At 41.8% G+C, this 14,837-nt stretch overlaps 1 protein-coding gene across 12 annotated transcripts in view; it reads left to right on the forward strand.

Annotated features, from left to right (window-relative positions):
- The window catches only part of Tenm2 (teneurin transmembrane protein 2), a 1,235,501-nt gene that overhangs the window by 549,274 nt on the left and 671,390 nt on the right, over positions 1-14,837 (forward strand). For 2 of the 12 annotated variants that reach the window (XM_075941325.1, XM_075941327.1), the window contains exon 1: positions 3,297-3,468. The exons of 8 other annotated variants lie outside the window; for them this stretch is intronic. In XM_075941325.1, the coding sequence (XP_075797440.1) occupies positions 3,423-3,468 (46 nt within the window). In that variant the 5' untranslated portion in view covers positions 3,297-3,422. Of the gene's footprint in view, positions 1-3,147; positions 3,469-3,966; positions 4,075-14,837 lie in introns of those variants that run through there. 2 more of the 12 variants (XM_075941326.1, XM_075941328.1) reach the window with 2 other exon arrangements.

The following is a 14,837-nucleotide window of genomic DNA, read 5'->3' on the forward strand; positions in this document are numbered from 1 at the left end:
TGCCTATGTCTCAGTGAAGAGAAGGGCTGTGCCAGGGAATGTCCGGAGCAACGCAGAGAGCAGGATGAGTCTGGGGTGCAGAAATGAAGCCACAAGATCTTTTGAAACTGTGGGAGTGGTGTTTGATGGTGTCGGTAAGGGAATGACTGCAGACAAAAGGAAGACATGAACCCACACTATCTCCCAAGATCTTTGCATTCTCACTGTTGGGGACCTTTAGGGAGAAGGCTTGCTCTGAGGGCAGATGCACTGGTCTGCTTGTAGAATTTGTTGGATTTTAAGCACATTATTCAATTGGAAAGACCCAGAGGGCAGTGTCAATAACTAGATCGTGGAAGGAAGGTCAGGGTGGAATAGACATCTTCCTGTGTCATCCATTTTGAGGAGATTAAATATTATGTTTCCCAGTTTAAAATTCTTAAAGGAGTCAAGGGAATCCCTAACAACGTGGGCGTTGCCATGTTCAAGCGTGTGCTGTGTGCTAAGTGCACACCACACACGGCATTGTGTATTCCTAACGACAGACCATGAGATGCTGACTCGCTCATATCCAGTTTAAGACAAGGAAATATCCACAGGGAAGAAAATGATTTGGTCAAGGTCACACAGCAAACAGGTGGCTGGGTCTGGGATCTGATCCCAAGCAGGCAGCCTCAGCCCCCAAACTGGGAACAGAAACACCAGAACAAATGCCACAGTCTAAGCAGGTAAGTGTGAAGCTGTCCTGCAGAGAAGTCGGCCATAGAACATACTCTCTGATTACAAATATTAACCGGATATAAGCTACCTTAGGGAGCCCCCTCGTTCAAGAGAGCTAGTAAAGAATTTAGATCTAGTAAGCTATAAATGATACGTACCTACCTCCTCCCTGTGTAAGCGATCAAAATGAGGAACAACACTGTTAACCATTTAGAGCTTTAAAAAAAATCTTTTTGTCTTGACTTGACTTGATTCCCTACCTTTCATTGACCGCGTTTTGCTTGCCTGTTCAATAAGCCCGAGTCTCCCTGTCCCCGCCTCTGTGATACTGAAACAGATGCACCCTTGTAGCCGAATCTTAAATTCTAGTGTCAGAAAATTCTTCAGTCCACTTATTCCCTTGGATAAAGTTAATTTTAGCTATAGATCCTATATCAATAATGTCACTTTGGGGCTGCTGCTTCCAATACACTCTGCAAAATATCTGGGGAGAGTCTGGAATTCATCCCTTTTCGAAAGCGGGGGCCTTGGAGCCTCCCTTCCAGTCTACAGCTGAGCACTCGGTGCTCTGGCCAGCTGCCTTCTGTTCAGCCCCTGTGTGTTCTCCATTCTCCGTACCGCCTTAATGATCAGAAGGGTTTCATCTGAGCACATCCGAGATGGGGGTACTTCTTTATTTGGGTCCAAGCAAAACACATATCCTCCCATTGGCAAAGCATGAAAAGAATTATGCTCTGGCTTTAACAAGATTAAGCAAGCCCACTTTGGATACAACATTGTGGCTCGGGCAGGCAAGAGGGTTTTATCCTTCATGGACCAATTCTCATTCTGTATCTGCCTCACACAGGAATTCCAAACTACAAGGTGCTGAGGGTCCACGGACAGATTCTCAGACTATAACGTGGTAGAAATACAAAAAAGGCATATTTGGGGTATCTTGTTATTGTCGCTTAGTCTTTGTGAATTAGTAAGTGTTCTAAGTCGGGTGCATGGAATTTACAGACTGATATTTTAAAAAAACCATGATTTTTGAGGAGATGGTCCGTCAAAAAGGTTGGGCGGGCATCTCCTGGTCGTGCTAGCTCACTACTGCGTTAGCTCAGGTTACCATGGAAAAACGGGCGGTCATTTCGCCAATAACAAACTTCTACCAAATACTTGACCTTGGAATCAGCAATTTACATCCTTATAAAAGAGGTCACTGAGGGAATTTAACTGTGTAATCCTGGCCCCCATGTGGCAGGAGAGCAGTGGAAACGGAACAAAGCTTGGGAGGCAGCACTGGAAGCGATTTGAATGGGCAAATGATTTCTTTGCCACTTTGTTTTTAAAAATGGAACCTCCTTTAAAATAGTACAGGAAGGCAGGAAAATCCGTGTACGTCGGTGGTATAGTGACTCAAAAGACTCTGCCCTAGGACTCCAGAACGCCGTCAGGCAGCCCCATTTGGAGGGAAACCAGGGAGAATTGAGGTGCTCACGTTCCTAATGGCCTCTTCCCCAACACCTTTCCTTCAAACATCATGTCTTCCCTTTATTGTGCCTTTATTTCTAAAACTAAGGGAGAGAAATCACCTTTTAAACTTGAGCCAAGAAACACTGGTTTTGCAAGTGCTAATATTATGGGGTGGGCTTTCTTTCTTTTTTTTTTAAGACAATTATCAAGACGAAGCATTTGTTTCTTCTTTTGTTTACCCGTGGCAGTTTGTCAGCAGTTATGGTAAGTAGACTTCCATCTGCCAGTAAAACTACATTGCAAATTGCCGTAGAAATTAGCAGCTTTCATTTTTGCCTACATAAATAAATATGCGAAATAAATTGCACACAACTGCACCCTTTAAAAAAAATTCACAGGTACACCGTACAGTTAAATGCCAATCAGACAAAACCAGAGACACACTGCGATTATCTCAGTTTTCAAACCTGGAAGATACACGGATGTGTTTCTAAATGAGAGAGGCCGCGGATCATGCTCGCTGAGATAAAAACAGAAGCTGCCAGACACCGCACTGTGGCTTTATTCTGAGAGTCCTCTGCCTGAAACCCCGCTCTATCTTTTCTCCGTGTGTGTGTGTGTGTGTGTGTGTGTGTGTGTGTGTGTGTGTGTGCGCGTGTTCTCTCCCTCCCTCCCTCCCTCTCTCTCTCTCTCTCTCTCTCTCTCTCTCTCTCTCTCTCTCTCCCTCTCTCTTTCTCTCCTGTCTCTCCCTCTCCTCTCTCTCCCTCCCTCTCCCTCCATCTCTCCCTCTCCTCGCTGTCTTCCCTTGCTCATTGTTCTCTCTCCCCCTGCCTTTGATGCACATACGTTGTCACATTCCATCGACTCCTCTCTTCTCTGCTCTTACACTCAAGCCTAGCGGTGCTTTCGCCAGGCAGCAAGCAGCAGCGTCTCCTGCGAGTTTTAGTCATGTGTGCAGCTCAGCTTGATCGAGCGTTCCTTTTCTGCCTTTTCACTCTTACAAAAGATTAAAAGGTGGCGTCACATTGCTCCCCTGTTCCTTCCTGCAGGAGGGACTTAAAAGGGACAACAAAAACTAATCACTCTCAATAAGTATTTTTTTCTCGCTGGCAAAAAAAAAAATAATAAAATACTGATAATAAAGAAAGGAAAGGAAAAGAAAAAAAGAAAAAGAAATAGAAAGAAAAGAAAGGCAGAGACGGGAAAGGCGAGGGGGTGGACTTAGCGGTGTAATTTGAGCCCGTGGTGAGGATTGGAGCAAGCTAGCGATGCTGCACACTGCTAACAAGGGAAGGAAGCCTTCAGCTGAGGCAGGTAAGAGCGCCGATCGGAGGGTTTGACCGAGTGGCTTAGTTAAATTTCTGTTTTCGCCCGTTTTGTAATTGAGAAAGGCATCTGCAGCAGAAGCCGATTTTTCAGTCGGCTTCCTTTTGTTTAACATAGAAAGTACCTGTATTAATTTTGATGAATTAGAGCATGCAGCAAATTCAATTGAAAATAGATTTGTATAGTAAATGCATTTATACGGAATGATTTTTCCTCCCTTTTATTTAAGGGGAGAGATGAGAAAGATGATTCTGATGAGAATAGCACTTTGCATTACGTTAAATTCTAAACAGCTAAGGGAAGGAGGAAAAAAATCATTCAATTGATACTGCTTTTGAACTCCGGGGCTTAAGCCCTGGGAGACATATGACATATGACATTTTTCTTTTTACTGAACTTCTGATGCGTTATAATAATTTCTCACCGGAGGAATCGGCAAAGGGCAGAGTTTATTTAAGTCTGGCTGCTTGGGTGTGTTTGGCTTGGCTCTTGTGGGTGAGGCGCGTCTTGAATCTCCTGAACCTGCGGCAGGTTGACGGTTCCGAGATGGAGCCTAAGTGATGTCCCAAATGAAATATGAAGTTAAAACATCAGGTGAGGGCATGCTTTAGAAATGCATGCAGTAAATAATTAGGAGAACTGAGTTCTGACAGTTTGGAGGGGAGTTAACTCTGGAGGTGCTGTTGGTTAAAGCTTTCTGGATTTTAAGCCCCACAATGACAGAGGGGGCTAAGTATGAGTCTCGAGTCGGAACTTTGATTTAGGACTTGAAATCTGGGATACCTGTCATCCTCTACCAGAGGTAGCTTTTCGATGGGCATTCCTTTTGTGCGTGATGAATGGCAACTCCGGATGATATTTGATGGCATTTCTCCTTTAAAATGCTTTGGGATGAAGCTTTGAAATGTTCGTCTCTTTTTTCATGTTGAACAAACAGAGAATATGCACTCTACTTGAATCTCTCAGCAAAGGGTTTTGTGGCTGCAGATGCTGTTTTAAAGTTTGGGTTATTTGCTGTTAATCTCACTCTATGTGGATTTTTGTGTCCATTGCCTCTGCTGTTAAAAAATTATGGCTGGCGTGAATGAATTGATATTTGAAAATGGAAAAAAATAAAGGCACAAATAGGCCAACTTTGGAAATTTAATGTGACCAGAATCTGAATTCATTCAGGATTTTGCCAGAAGCATTACCCAATATATTTAACTTCATTTTAAAATCACCTTGGTGGGTGTAGGGGAAATACCTTAAAAGTATACTGTTCGGTTAAGAGAATGCTTCTCGCCGGTGGGATATGGGAAGGTGACGACTGTGCCGCCAGGCTTGGCCCTAGAAAAAACTGTTCTCTTATGGCATTGTGGAGTTGAGCCAGCCCAGGAAGAGGGGATTTTTTGCATTTGTATTGTGATAGGATGTTTTCTTGCTTAGTTTCCAAACTGGACTGGCTCTTTGACACCTCGCTCTGGGATGTCTTGTGTTGCCAGACCCACCTAATGGTATCTTATGCGCACGGCTCACAGATCCAGCCTTGAGAGAATAGAAAGACCTGCTCAGTACTGAATATTGGGAAACAAGTCGACAGCGGCTCTGGTCAGATGACAACATCCAGAGTTTCCTGGGCAGGTCCTGGTACAGGTGCAGGCAAAGTGGATGCTTTTCTGTAGACTGAATTGCAGAGAAAGACATGAGCCAGGAAGGGGGAGACTGCTGGAGGATGCTGTGTAGACTTGGTGAGCGCTGGAAAATTTAAAGAACGGCCTCATATATAGGGTTTTTATATTTCCTTTTTAACTTAGGAAACTCTACAGACTCTTAAAGCTGCTTTCTTCAAATTCACCTTCCCTGCACTGCTTTCTTGCATGAACTCTTTCCTAACTCTTGGTACACCTAAATATTGATTTACCCCCTCTGGTTATTAGGATGATGTCTGAAATAATTGGTAAGGATCAAGAAGACATCCCTGGGTACTGTGTTATCTTTGTCACATGTACTTTCCTCTTTTGTGTATGAAAATGACTTCTTCAAGGTGAGGCAGCAATAAATTTTAAATTGTTCCTTGCCGTTTACCCCACCTGCGCCTCTGCCTCTTCTACAGTAAGAAATAGAGCTAAAGTCTGTGCAGAGAAGTGCCCTGAAATCAGAGGGCAGTTCAGTGGGCACTCTTTAGCTAGATAGATGGCAAGCCGTGGCATCCCTACACAAACTATCTGATTCATATAAATAGCATGTTTCTAACTTTTCCAGTAGATGTTGCTGCAGAGCAAAGAAAGGATTATTCCCCCCCCACCACCACCACCCCTGCAGGAAAGAGAAGAAAAACAGTAGACTTATAAAAGGCAAAGAAACAGAGTCTTCTCTCCAAACTAATTTGCTAATTAATGAATGATATTGAATCATTACCTTTTATGATGGTCTATAGAAAGCGATTCAAACTTGATTTAGATTTGTAAACAATGACATTGTCCTCCTTGGGCTCTCTATAGAATGTCTGTTTGCTGTTTTCCGTTTTTCAAAAAAAAAAATCAAGTTAACTGCACATTGCTATTCAGAACATTCCATCCCTGAATGCTAAAACCCTTTAACATGCAAATATGATGTCAGAGGAAGAACTGAAATAGAATACCCCAAGAAGAGTAATGATCAAACGCATTATAAAAATATGCACCAGTTGCCAACATGTAATGAAATATTAAGAAATTAAAAGCATGCAACCTCTAAAGTAATAGAATTTCATTGCTCTGAGACTGTTTTCCCACTGAATATTAAGATCTTAATAGATGTACCAGTGAAAAAACAATCGAAAAACCTACATGGTTTGTCACTGAAGTTCTTTCATTATATGATGTTGAAAAATTAGCCCAATAGGATTTTCCTCAGAATGGGAAATGTAATTAACATTGGATATTAAGTGCCAGACTGACAAAGCAAAAGCCACAAGGCTTGATAGGGGAAATAGAAACGCAAAAGCAAATAGAAGCGCTAGAAGCTGGAGCGACCCACGCTGGAACTACTCTGCTGGTAATCATTCTGATAAAATGACAAAGACATCCCAGAGGAGCCTAGGATTCTAGGACCCAGACACGAACTGATGCAATTTCAAGCAACCAATGACCTCTGTCTATGGGAATATTTATTTTTAGATATGATCAATTAACCAATTTCAATGGAGAAGAGAAGTCGACTTTTTTTTTCTCACCTAAGGGGAGTGTTGGGCATCACAAAACCACTTCCACACAGGACCCAGCTTCTGACCTATGTTAGATAGCTTTTGATTTTTGTTACCTTGGGCAGACTCGGCTCTCTACTGTTGGGTTTGCCTGGTGCATTGAAATACTTCTTTGTTAGTTTTCATTCCCGAGGTGTGAAATGCTCTATAGGATGTTTTGATATAGCATGCCCCATTCATTTTTTTTTCTCTGGGAGGAAAGAGTTTATATTTAGAAGGCACGAGCGTCAGCTACAACTACTTCACAATTAGCACTAGGAGTCCACTGGGGTAAGGACATTCCTTCCAGCTTTCTTTTTCTCTGATTTAAGTACACATTTTGCTAGAGCTGGAATGGTTGTTTTGTGTTGCTCCTTTCTTTAAGAAGTATAGCCTTACATTTGCTGGGTGATTGTGTTTTCTGGTTTTTGTTTCTATTAGTTGATTGCCACTGTTGCTCTTTTCCCCCCATAGTATCTATAAAGTACTTTGTATATCCAAAGCACCATGACGGACATGTGCCTAATAGTACCTGACATTAGAAATACTCGCCTTCCCTGATATCTTTGTAATAATGGAAGCTATGGTGTGTACTTGGAGAGTCCTCGTGGATGTACCAAGCGTATCCTCCCTGTTTCCCTCAGCAGAGAACGCAAGAAGAGGCTGGTGTAGGTTGAGGGGATATTTTGAAGTAGGAGGAAAAGGGAAAGCATAAAATAATCCGGGACAGCACTATCAGAGAGATCGTGTGGGAAACAGGGACCCCAAGTGATGGGGATACTAGTGCAGTGGTGAACTTTGAATGACCAACCAAATTGCGGGTGCCCATCGCAGAGATATCTGGCAGTTTGTACAGCAGCTACAACTTTGTAGGGGAGTGAGGAATGAGAAGAACTGTGAATCTGCATGGCAGAGTCCCCCCCCCGAACATTCTTTGAACACACCTGTCTTGATGACCTTTCTTTTCCAATTATATTGCAGCCTTATGGAGCTACTAATGCTACCGTAGTATTAATTTACCTTTAAGGGATGATGCTGAGAAAGAGGGGGAAACACCTGGTCTTAAGGCTGGAGGCCAGTGGGCATTGCATTAGTCTAGTCACGGGTAGGAAAGTTGAGAACTGTTGAGAGGAGGAAAAGTAGATGCTATTGCAATGATTGCAATTTCTTGTGTGTACTGCACAGGACATGGCCTCATTAAGGACAGATTTGGTATAAATATGTTTACTTCATATCCTCATAAGAGAAAACTTCACCATGTGTTGAAGATGAGGCACATTGTTTAGAAGATGCAGCGTTCTGTCTAGGCTATTGCTATTTGGACACAATCCACGTTGGGTTTATCTCCAGTTTCTTGACATTGATTATGATGGATTTGTGTGATCTTTGAGAGTTTCATCTCTCTGAAAAGGTATATACGTTATTTATTGGAGTTAATTGCCTCCCCAAATTGCCTGTGTTGTCAATTACTTTCTATAAACCGTGACTACCTCACCTTGAACTCTCTGATGCCTAGTACATTTGACTGACAACCGCAGGGGTAGACTATACAATATGCATTTATGTGCCAGCGTATAAGGTGTTTTCTTGTGTTCTGCAGACTTCACAGTGAAAGGGTGCAAAAATAACCATTGGCACAATTAAATAGAAGGAATGCCACACTTGTTCTCAGAAATGCTGATTTTACCAGACTGCCTAAGTAGACAGGGTCGTCACTATGGCCTCAGAACCAAACTGGAGTGGAGTGACTTTTTGTGTCCTCCAGCCACTTTCATTTAATTCGTTCCATTTGCTTTTCCAAGCTTTTCATCTTCCCACCATTTTAATATCATCAGAGATGGGGGCTGCCCCTGACATTCACACTTGACATTATGAGACACAAGAGGCATCACTCATACACGTGAGTGCATTACAACGCAAGAAAAAAAATAGATCCCAAAGCTTTAGAAATTATTGTCTCCTACCTTCAATGTAGGTGGGGTGTTTTTTTTCTGCCTGTTTTCTCCTGAATGTCTTATTTGACTGTTTTCTTTCTATGTGTTTATAGAGGATTTTAAATTATCTAGAAAAAAATCAGCAATCCAAAAAAACATCCATACCACAACCTAAGCAGCCATGTGTCTGCAAGAACTAGGTATCTTACTACACTCCTATTTTGATTGTCTCTTTGTTAAAGACTCATCACATTTGGATGCTGCACCAAAGTTGATCTTGGTATTTGAGGTGAGGTGCATTCTCCCTGTCAACTTCAGTCTGACAGTTTTGGACGAAGCTTCTTCTGCTCAAAAATCTGTGATCATTGCATTTTTCTGTTACTGCTGGGTGAGTCAGATATCTGTTGCTATCTACTGCAGACCTACCTCTGTGGGGTGTGTGTGTGTGTGTGTGTGTGTGTGTGTGTATGAGTGCATGCATGCATGTATGTGTGTGTGTTCACAGGTGGCGACGTGAAGGGCTGGTTGCAAGTTGTGGAAAATATTCGAGCATGAATTTATCTCTAGCTCATTTTTTTTTGCGCAGTATTTCGAACCTTCTATTCAAAGATAACTCCCCCACTCGCACATACCCACATGCCCATGTAAGACAACTCTTCTGTTCTGAACAAATAGCATTATCAGATTGTGGTGAATTGCTCCGGCAGTGTTACATCATGCATTGGGATCCCGTGTGCTGTAGAGCTCTGTAAAACCGCCAGCTACATGGTACCCCGCAGGTTTAATATACTTCTGCAGCCTTGTGCTTGGGAAGGATTTCTGTAATTGGAGACAATCTAGTAAGGAGAACTTTTTAAGCCATTGGAGGCTGAAATACAAGTTTTTGAGAAATGTGACTGTACCGGCTTGAAACTGAATGGATTACAAATTTCTCTTAACTGGACAGAATCCTAATTGCCTGTACAGTACAGTCCTGATTATCCGGGGCTTGCTTTTCCAGTACAGGGATTACTCAGATTTCTTCTCTGACTCTGTCTTCTCTCTACCTGACATGAAACACTTGTCTAATCATTAGCAGTTCCTCTAATGATATGGAAGGAAGAAGCCCAAGCCAGTGAACAGCATTCAAAGATGGAAGGTTGGAAAATGTCTAATTTTTTTAAAAATTAGCCACTGAAATTGTCTGCTAAATTTCAGTGTCGGAGTGAGGAAAATGGCTTTCTAACTGCCAGTGATAACTTAACTTTATCTTTTCACATGTCACTATCTTCTCTGCCGTTTAGAAGAGCAAATCACTAAGATAAAATAAAACAAATCAACCCATCTTAATAGGGTCAAATTTTTCTGGGTGTGTTGTTTTGACTTCTATAATTCCCCTCCCCTCCCATAAGGCTAACTACCCATTTTAATTAACTAGTTGGGAATTGGGGTGTGCAGGTCCTTTAAAAGGCTTCATGGATCAGGCAAGGGTACCATTTGAATTAGATCAGAATTTTGATTAGCGTAGTTTTCTAGTGTGAAATCCAAAAGTAGGTTATTGGTGCCCACAGCTTAGTGCTCCTCTAGTGCTCCCCCGTTTCCATCACTGGCTAGGTGCTCCCTATTCTTCCATATGTTTTTTTTCTTTTTACAGGTTAACCTAATGAAAGCCTTCCCACTTTTGGCGACCCCTGGGCTTCTTTCCCATAAGCTAGACCAAAGTGGGGAAGAGATGGAAGGAGAGTAGATCCAGAACTCCCAGAAAGGGCTTCATTGTGGACCGGGTGTGCCCGTTGCCAGCCACCTTGCCACACATCTGCAGAACGGAGTGAGGATTCTCTCTAGTGGAGTTCTGATGAAGTCGGAACTCAGTTTCCCTCTGTTCTCTCCTTTTGGAACATGGACCCTATCCGAATCTTGCAGTCACATCCCCTGCTTTATGGTATTGTCTCATCAAACAATGCCAAATTTTCTTCCGCTGCCCCTCTTACTGCATTCAAGCCTTGGCAATTGGTAGTCCTTTGAGGCACTAATCAAAAGTCACAAGATCTGTTTGGTTATAAATGCATAGCGCTGTGTAAGTGATAAAATGCACATGGAATAGAATTGGGACAACAGGCTGAAGGGCACAAAGTGGTATTGTTTCCTCGTAATCTTTTATTATGAGGTTAAAATTGAGTAAGTAAGAAGGAAATTTGCTTTAAGTTTTTAGAGGTTCGTGTGTGGCCAGATGTACTGTAATGGCCAGTTGTCTTCAATGTCTCTATTAGATGGGAATTCAAACAGGAATATAATATAAAAAGCTGAAAGTGGAAAATAATTATTAGAAAAATCACCGGAGAACTGGGACAGCCTATCAGGACATATCAATTGTTGGGAAATTCTGAGGATCTGAGTTCAAAAATTCAAGAACCTATTGAAAACTGGGTGTGGTGTATGCATGTACATTGGGTATATTTATTATGGATGGTATGGTCAGGGATTGTATTTTTAGTATTATAGCAGGTGAGTCAAAAGGGAGGAACCTGTAGAGATTACTGATAAAGCAAGCTCTTCCTGCAGTAAACTGAAAGATTGAGACAAGAGACTCCCTGCAGCTCCCAAACCAGTTAGCCTAGTGTGTACAGCAGCTAACAACAAAGAGACTGCTTGGAAGACATGATAGAAGTCAAAAAACAACACTCTAGATTGCCTTCTTACCTCTATAAGCATGCTATGCACATGAGTGCCCACATGATCAGCACACATCTACACACACGCACACAAGCATAAACACACACACAAAAATCTTCTGGTCAATCAGACCATTGTGTTTTACATGCAGTATTCACCAGTGCATTTATTCCTGTATTTCTCTATGTTACATAATACACAGGATACATGTATATATTCCTACATCTGTATTTAAGTTCAGAGAGACTCACAGAGGAAGGGAAAGAAGGTAAAAGACTAAAACAATAAATTCTCGGTATGGTCTAACTATAGTCCTGGAAAACATTATGGCATTTTCCTAATTAATATTATTATTGTCCCATCATTTGTTCCAGGGATTCCAAGATGAATAAGGCATAATAAGTCTTTGGGTGATGGGGCTACTGTGAGTTGAACCCAGGAACTTGTGTTTCCTAAATACTAACATAGCACTAGCTCTACCCCGAGTCCTGGCATCCATATTAAGGAGTTCATAGTCTTGTCTGAAATTAGAAGTTATTTTATATTTGATTTTTAGGCATGTATCTAGGAATTATAAACATAGATAGAAAGCCAAGAAAGCCCCCCTGAGCCTCATGAGGTACCTCTACATTTTATGGGCTTTCTGTGTTCAGCAAGAGAGAGAGAGAGATTCCAGCATCTGTGATTTTAGGGAGATCCTCCTATAAAATGATCTACTTCCAAGTAAAAATAAATCTGGCTTTCAGAAAAAAATCCGGGCAGGAGACTCTGGATTCTCTAATACATCCTCTGTAGATGCAGGACACAATCCAAAGAGCCAATCAGTTTATCTCATAGTCATTGCTCTGAGATTCCTGTACCTCGTTCACCCAAGGGAAGAACACAAGGGTTGTGTTATGAACATGCCTGGTATTAAAGAAACACTTGTACCAAGTGTACATGTAGAGGAGAGGTACAAAAGCGAAAGATGGGCATACTATTCCAGAATGAAGTGGGTTTGTGTAATCGGGGTTTTTTTCCTCCATTCCCAATCTGTGTGATGTTTGTGAGGGATATGTTGTATGTGTTCAGTCACGTATCACATGTGATTTATATACACACCTATGTAGTCTCTAGAGGTCAGTAGCATATAAGAAACGGGCAAACATTCATGTTGAGATGAAACCCACAGATTCAGGAGACCATTTTTCAAATGGCAGAATGATGATGTCGACTAATGACACTGGAAACTGAAGTCATTAATCGGTGTTAACAAAAAAAAATCATGTCACTCTCGTTCATGAGATGAATCTAATCTATTTGTTTTAAGCAAATTTCAGATAAATGAACATTTTACATGGCAAGAACCTTGATAGAAACCCAAGCTCTAATTACTTTATTATAACAGGCTGTGATTCACTCGTCTTAAGTTTTTTTTTTTAATGTTACTTGAACAGAAGGGTAAATTGTTTTTAAACACTGATGGTTACGCCCTGAATATTATTTCTACTTGAGCTGCCACGTCAGGCCCCGGATTTTAGAAGAGAATGGTTGGATGAGTTATATCATCTGCAGTTTTATCTGCTCTCATGAACCAAATGTTCAAAGGGGTATTAGAAAATTGTCATTTGTTTTCTATAGGCCGCAAAGTTGTTAACAGCTCCATGTGTTGCTGCCTTTCTGAGCATGCCTATCAAGTTTAACTATGGAGAATTTATCCAGAAAAGATGCAGCTTGTGGCAGAACGGGGCCTTGAACTCTGTGAGAGTAGACCTTTCGCACAACATCCATATTACAAGAAGACAGTGCCACATGGACTCACATTTCTTCTGATTTGGAAAATGAATGATTGTCTTGTAAGCTGAGGTTGCAAGCCTTGACTTGGAACTTAATATGTCTTACAAATGTTAGTAGCATTCTGACCCGGAACCAATCCATCAATGATCCATTCCCATGTTTATTTATCCGTGCTGTGGTAGATTTTATTCTTAGCTCGGTCTCCTTGGTGGTAAATGCTAACTTAAGGTTTGAAAGCACAAAAATGTAAGAAGGTGAGGTCAGAAATGACCAGGAAGGAATGCCACTCATGGACGAGGGAAAAGGCATTGAAGTGAATGGATGCATTCATGGGACCTTTGCTGCTTACGGCAAAGTCTAAGACATGCTTTAATGGGGACTCTGGATAGTATTTAAAGATATTTCAGCCATATGATGGCTTCAGCCACCACCCAGGCATTCCTGAGAGTGACTCTGTAAATCTTGATGGAGCTTTTCCAGTGTTTAATCTATTACGTTGTCAGCAATTATAAATGAGGAGACACGTTGATATCTTGCCCTTGAAGAATCTCCAGTTAAGCTGGATACCCTGTATATCACCTCCCATGCCCGTTCACTCCTCCACCTGACCTCCAAGACATTCGCATTCTCCGCTCCATCTCTAGAAGATCTTCAGGATGTGCTGGATTCACAATCCGCCAGTTGTGGTTGCCCATGCTTTTAGTCTTCTCAACAATCCAGCTGGCCTCTAGTTGACTTCTCTTAGGTCTCAGTTAAAATGCCACTTCTTCTAGAAGTCTGTCCTCACCTACAGACTTCTATTCCGAACAGCCTAACATCACATGACCCTGAGGGTGTGAAGGTGATTATGGCTAACAGTGCATATATAAGCTCTGAAGCTCAGTAAGCATAGGAAGGATGGTGACTAGCTGTGCAGTGCACTGGCCCCTACCCACGGCTTCATGTTGGTAACATAATGTTTAGTGACTTTTGACCAAATAACTAATTGCATTGCTTCTGTCAACTCAAGGGTAAGAGTTCATATGAAGAGACTGGGAAGTATCTATCCCTGTGTTAGTTCTTGATACTATTTTCAGGCTAAGTTCAGTAGGTCTCATCTTGTATTTGCCTCTTCATATCTACCATGATATTGACTCAGGTACTTAAGCTCCAGAACACACCTGTGCTTTAAATGGATGGATACATCCCCTCCTTGTAACTGTCATCATCATTTTCATCAAACATCATCTTCATCATTCTTATCCTTATCCTTGGAACGTGTCACTCCATACAGATGATAGAGTCGTTTGAGGGGGAATCAGAGTCTGAAGGTGGTGGGCATGTCTCTCTAGCACGAGGTCCTTAGTGAGGAGAGCAAATCTTAGAAACCAGAACACCTGAGTTAAGAATGCCTTGGCTTCGGGCTCCTGCAACCACACATAGACACGTAGCTACTCAATGTTAGGAACATTGTTAGACATCCAGGACTCCAGAAAGATGATGCAGAAGAAATGTATATAGATGTACTTGTAGTTGGGTCTGCAGGGACCATGTCACTTTCTATACCTTTCCCTACACACAAATGTTTTCTGTATACTTTCCTTATCAAACTTACCTCTCAAAAGTTTCATTAAGTTCTTTGGGGTTTTTTTTTCATGTTTGATAACATCTAAAGTTTCTAGTCATCTAAAGACTGTAGGAAACATAGATGGCAGGGCTTGCTTGAACACCATGCCACCTGGTTTTCATCTTTCACATGTGATTTCCAAGAGGCCATCCTCTTGTCACATAGATGGCACATATAGGCAGCT

The sequence above is a fragment of the Microtus pennsylvanicus genome, chromosome 11 (genome assembly GCF_037038515.1).
Source record: "Microtus pennsylvanicus isolate mMicPen1 chromosome 11, mMicPen1.hap1, whole genome shotgun sequence".
Classification (NCBI taxonomy): Eukaryota; Metazoa; Chordata; class Mammalia; order Rodentia; family Cricetidae; genus Microtus; species Microtus pennsylvanicus.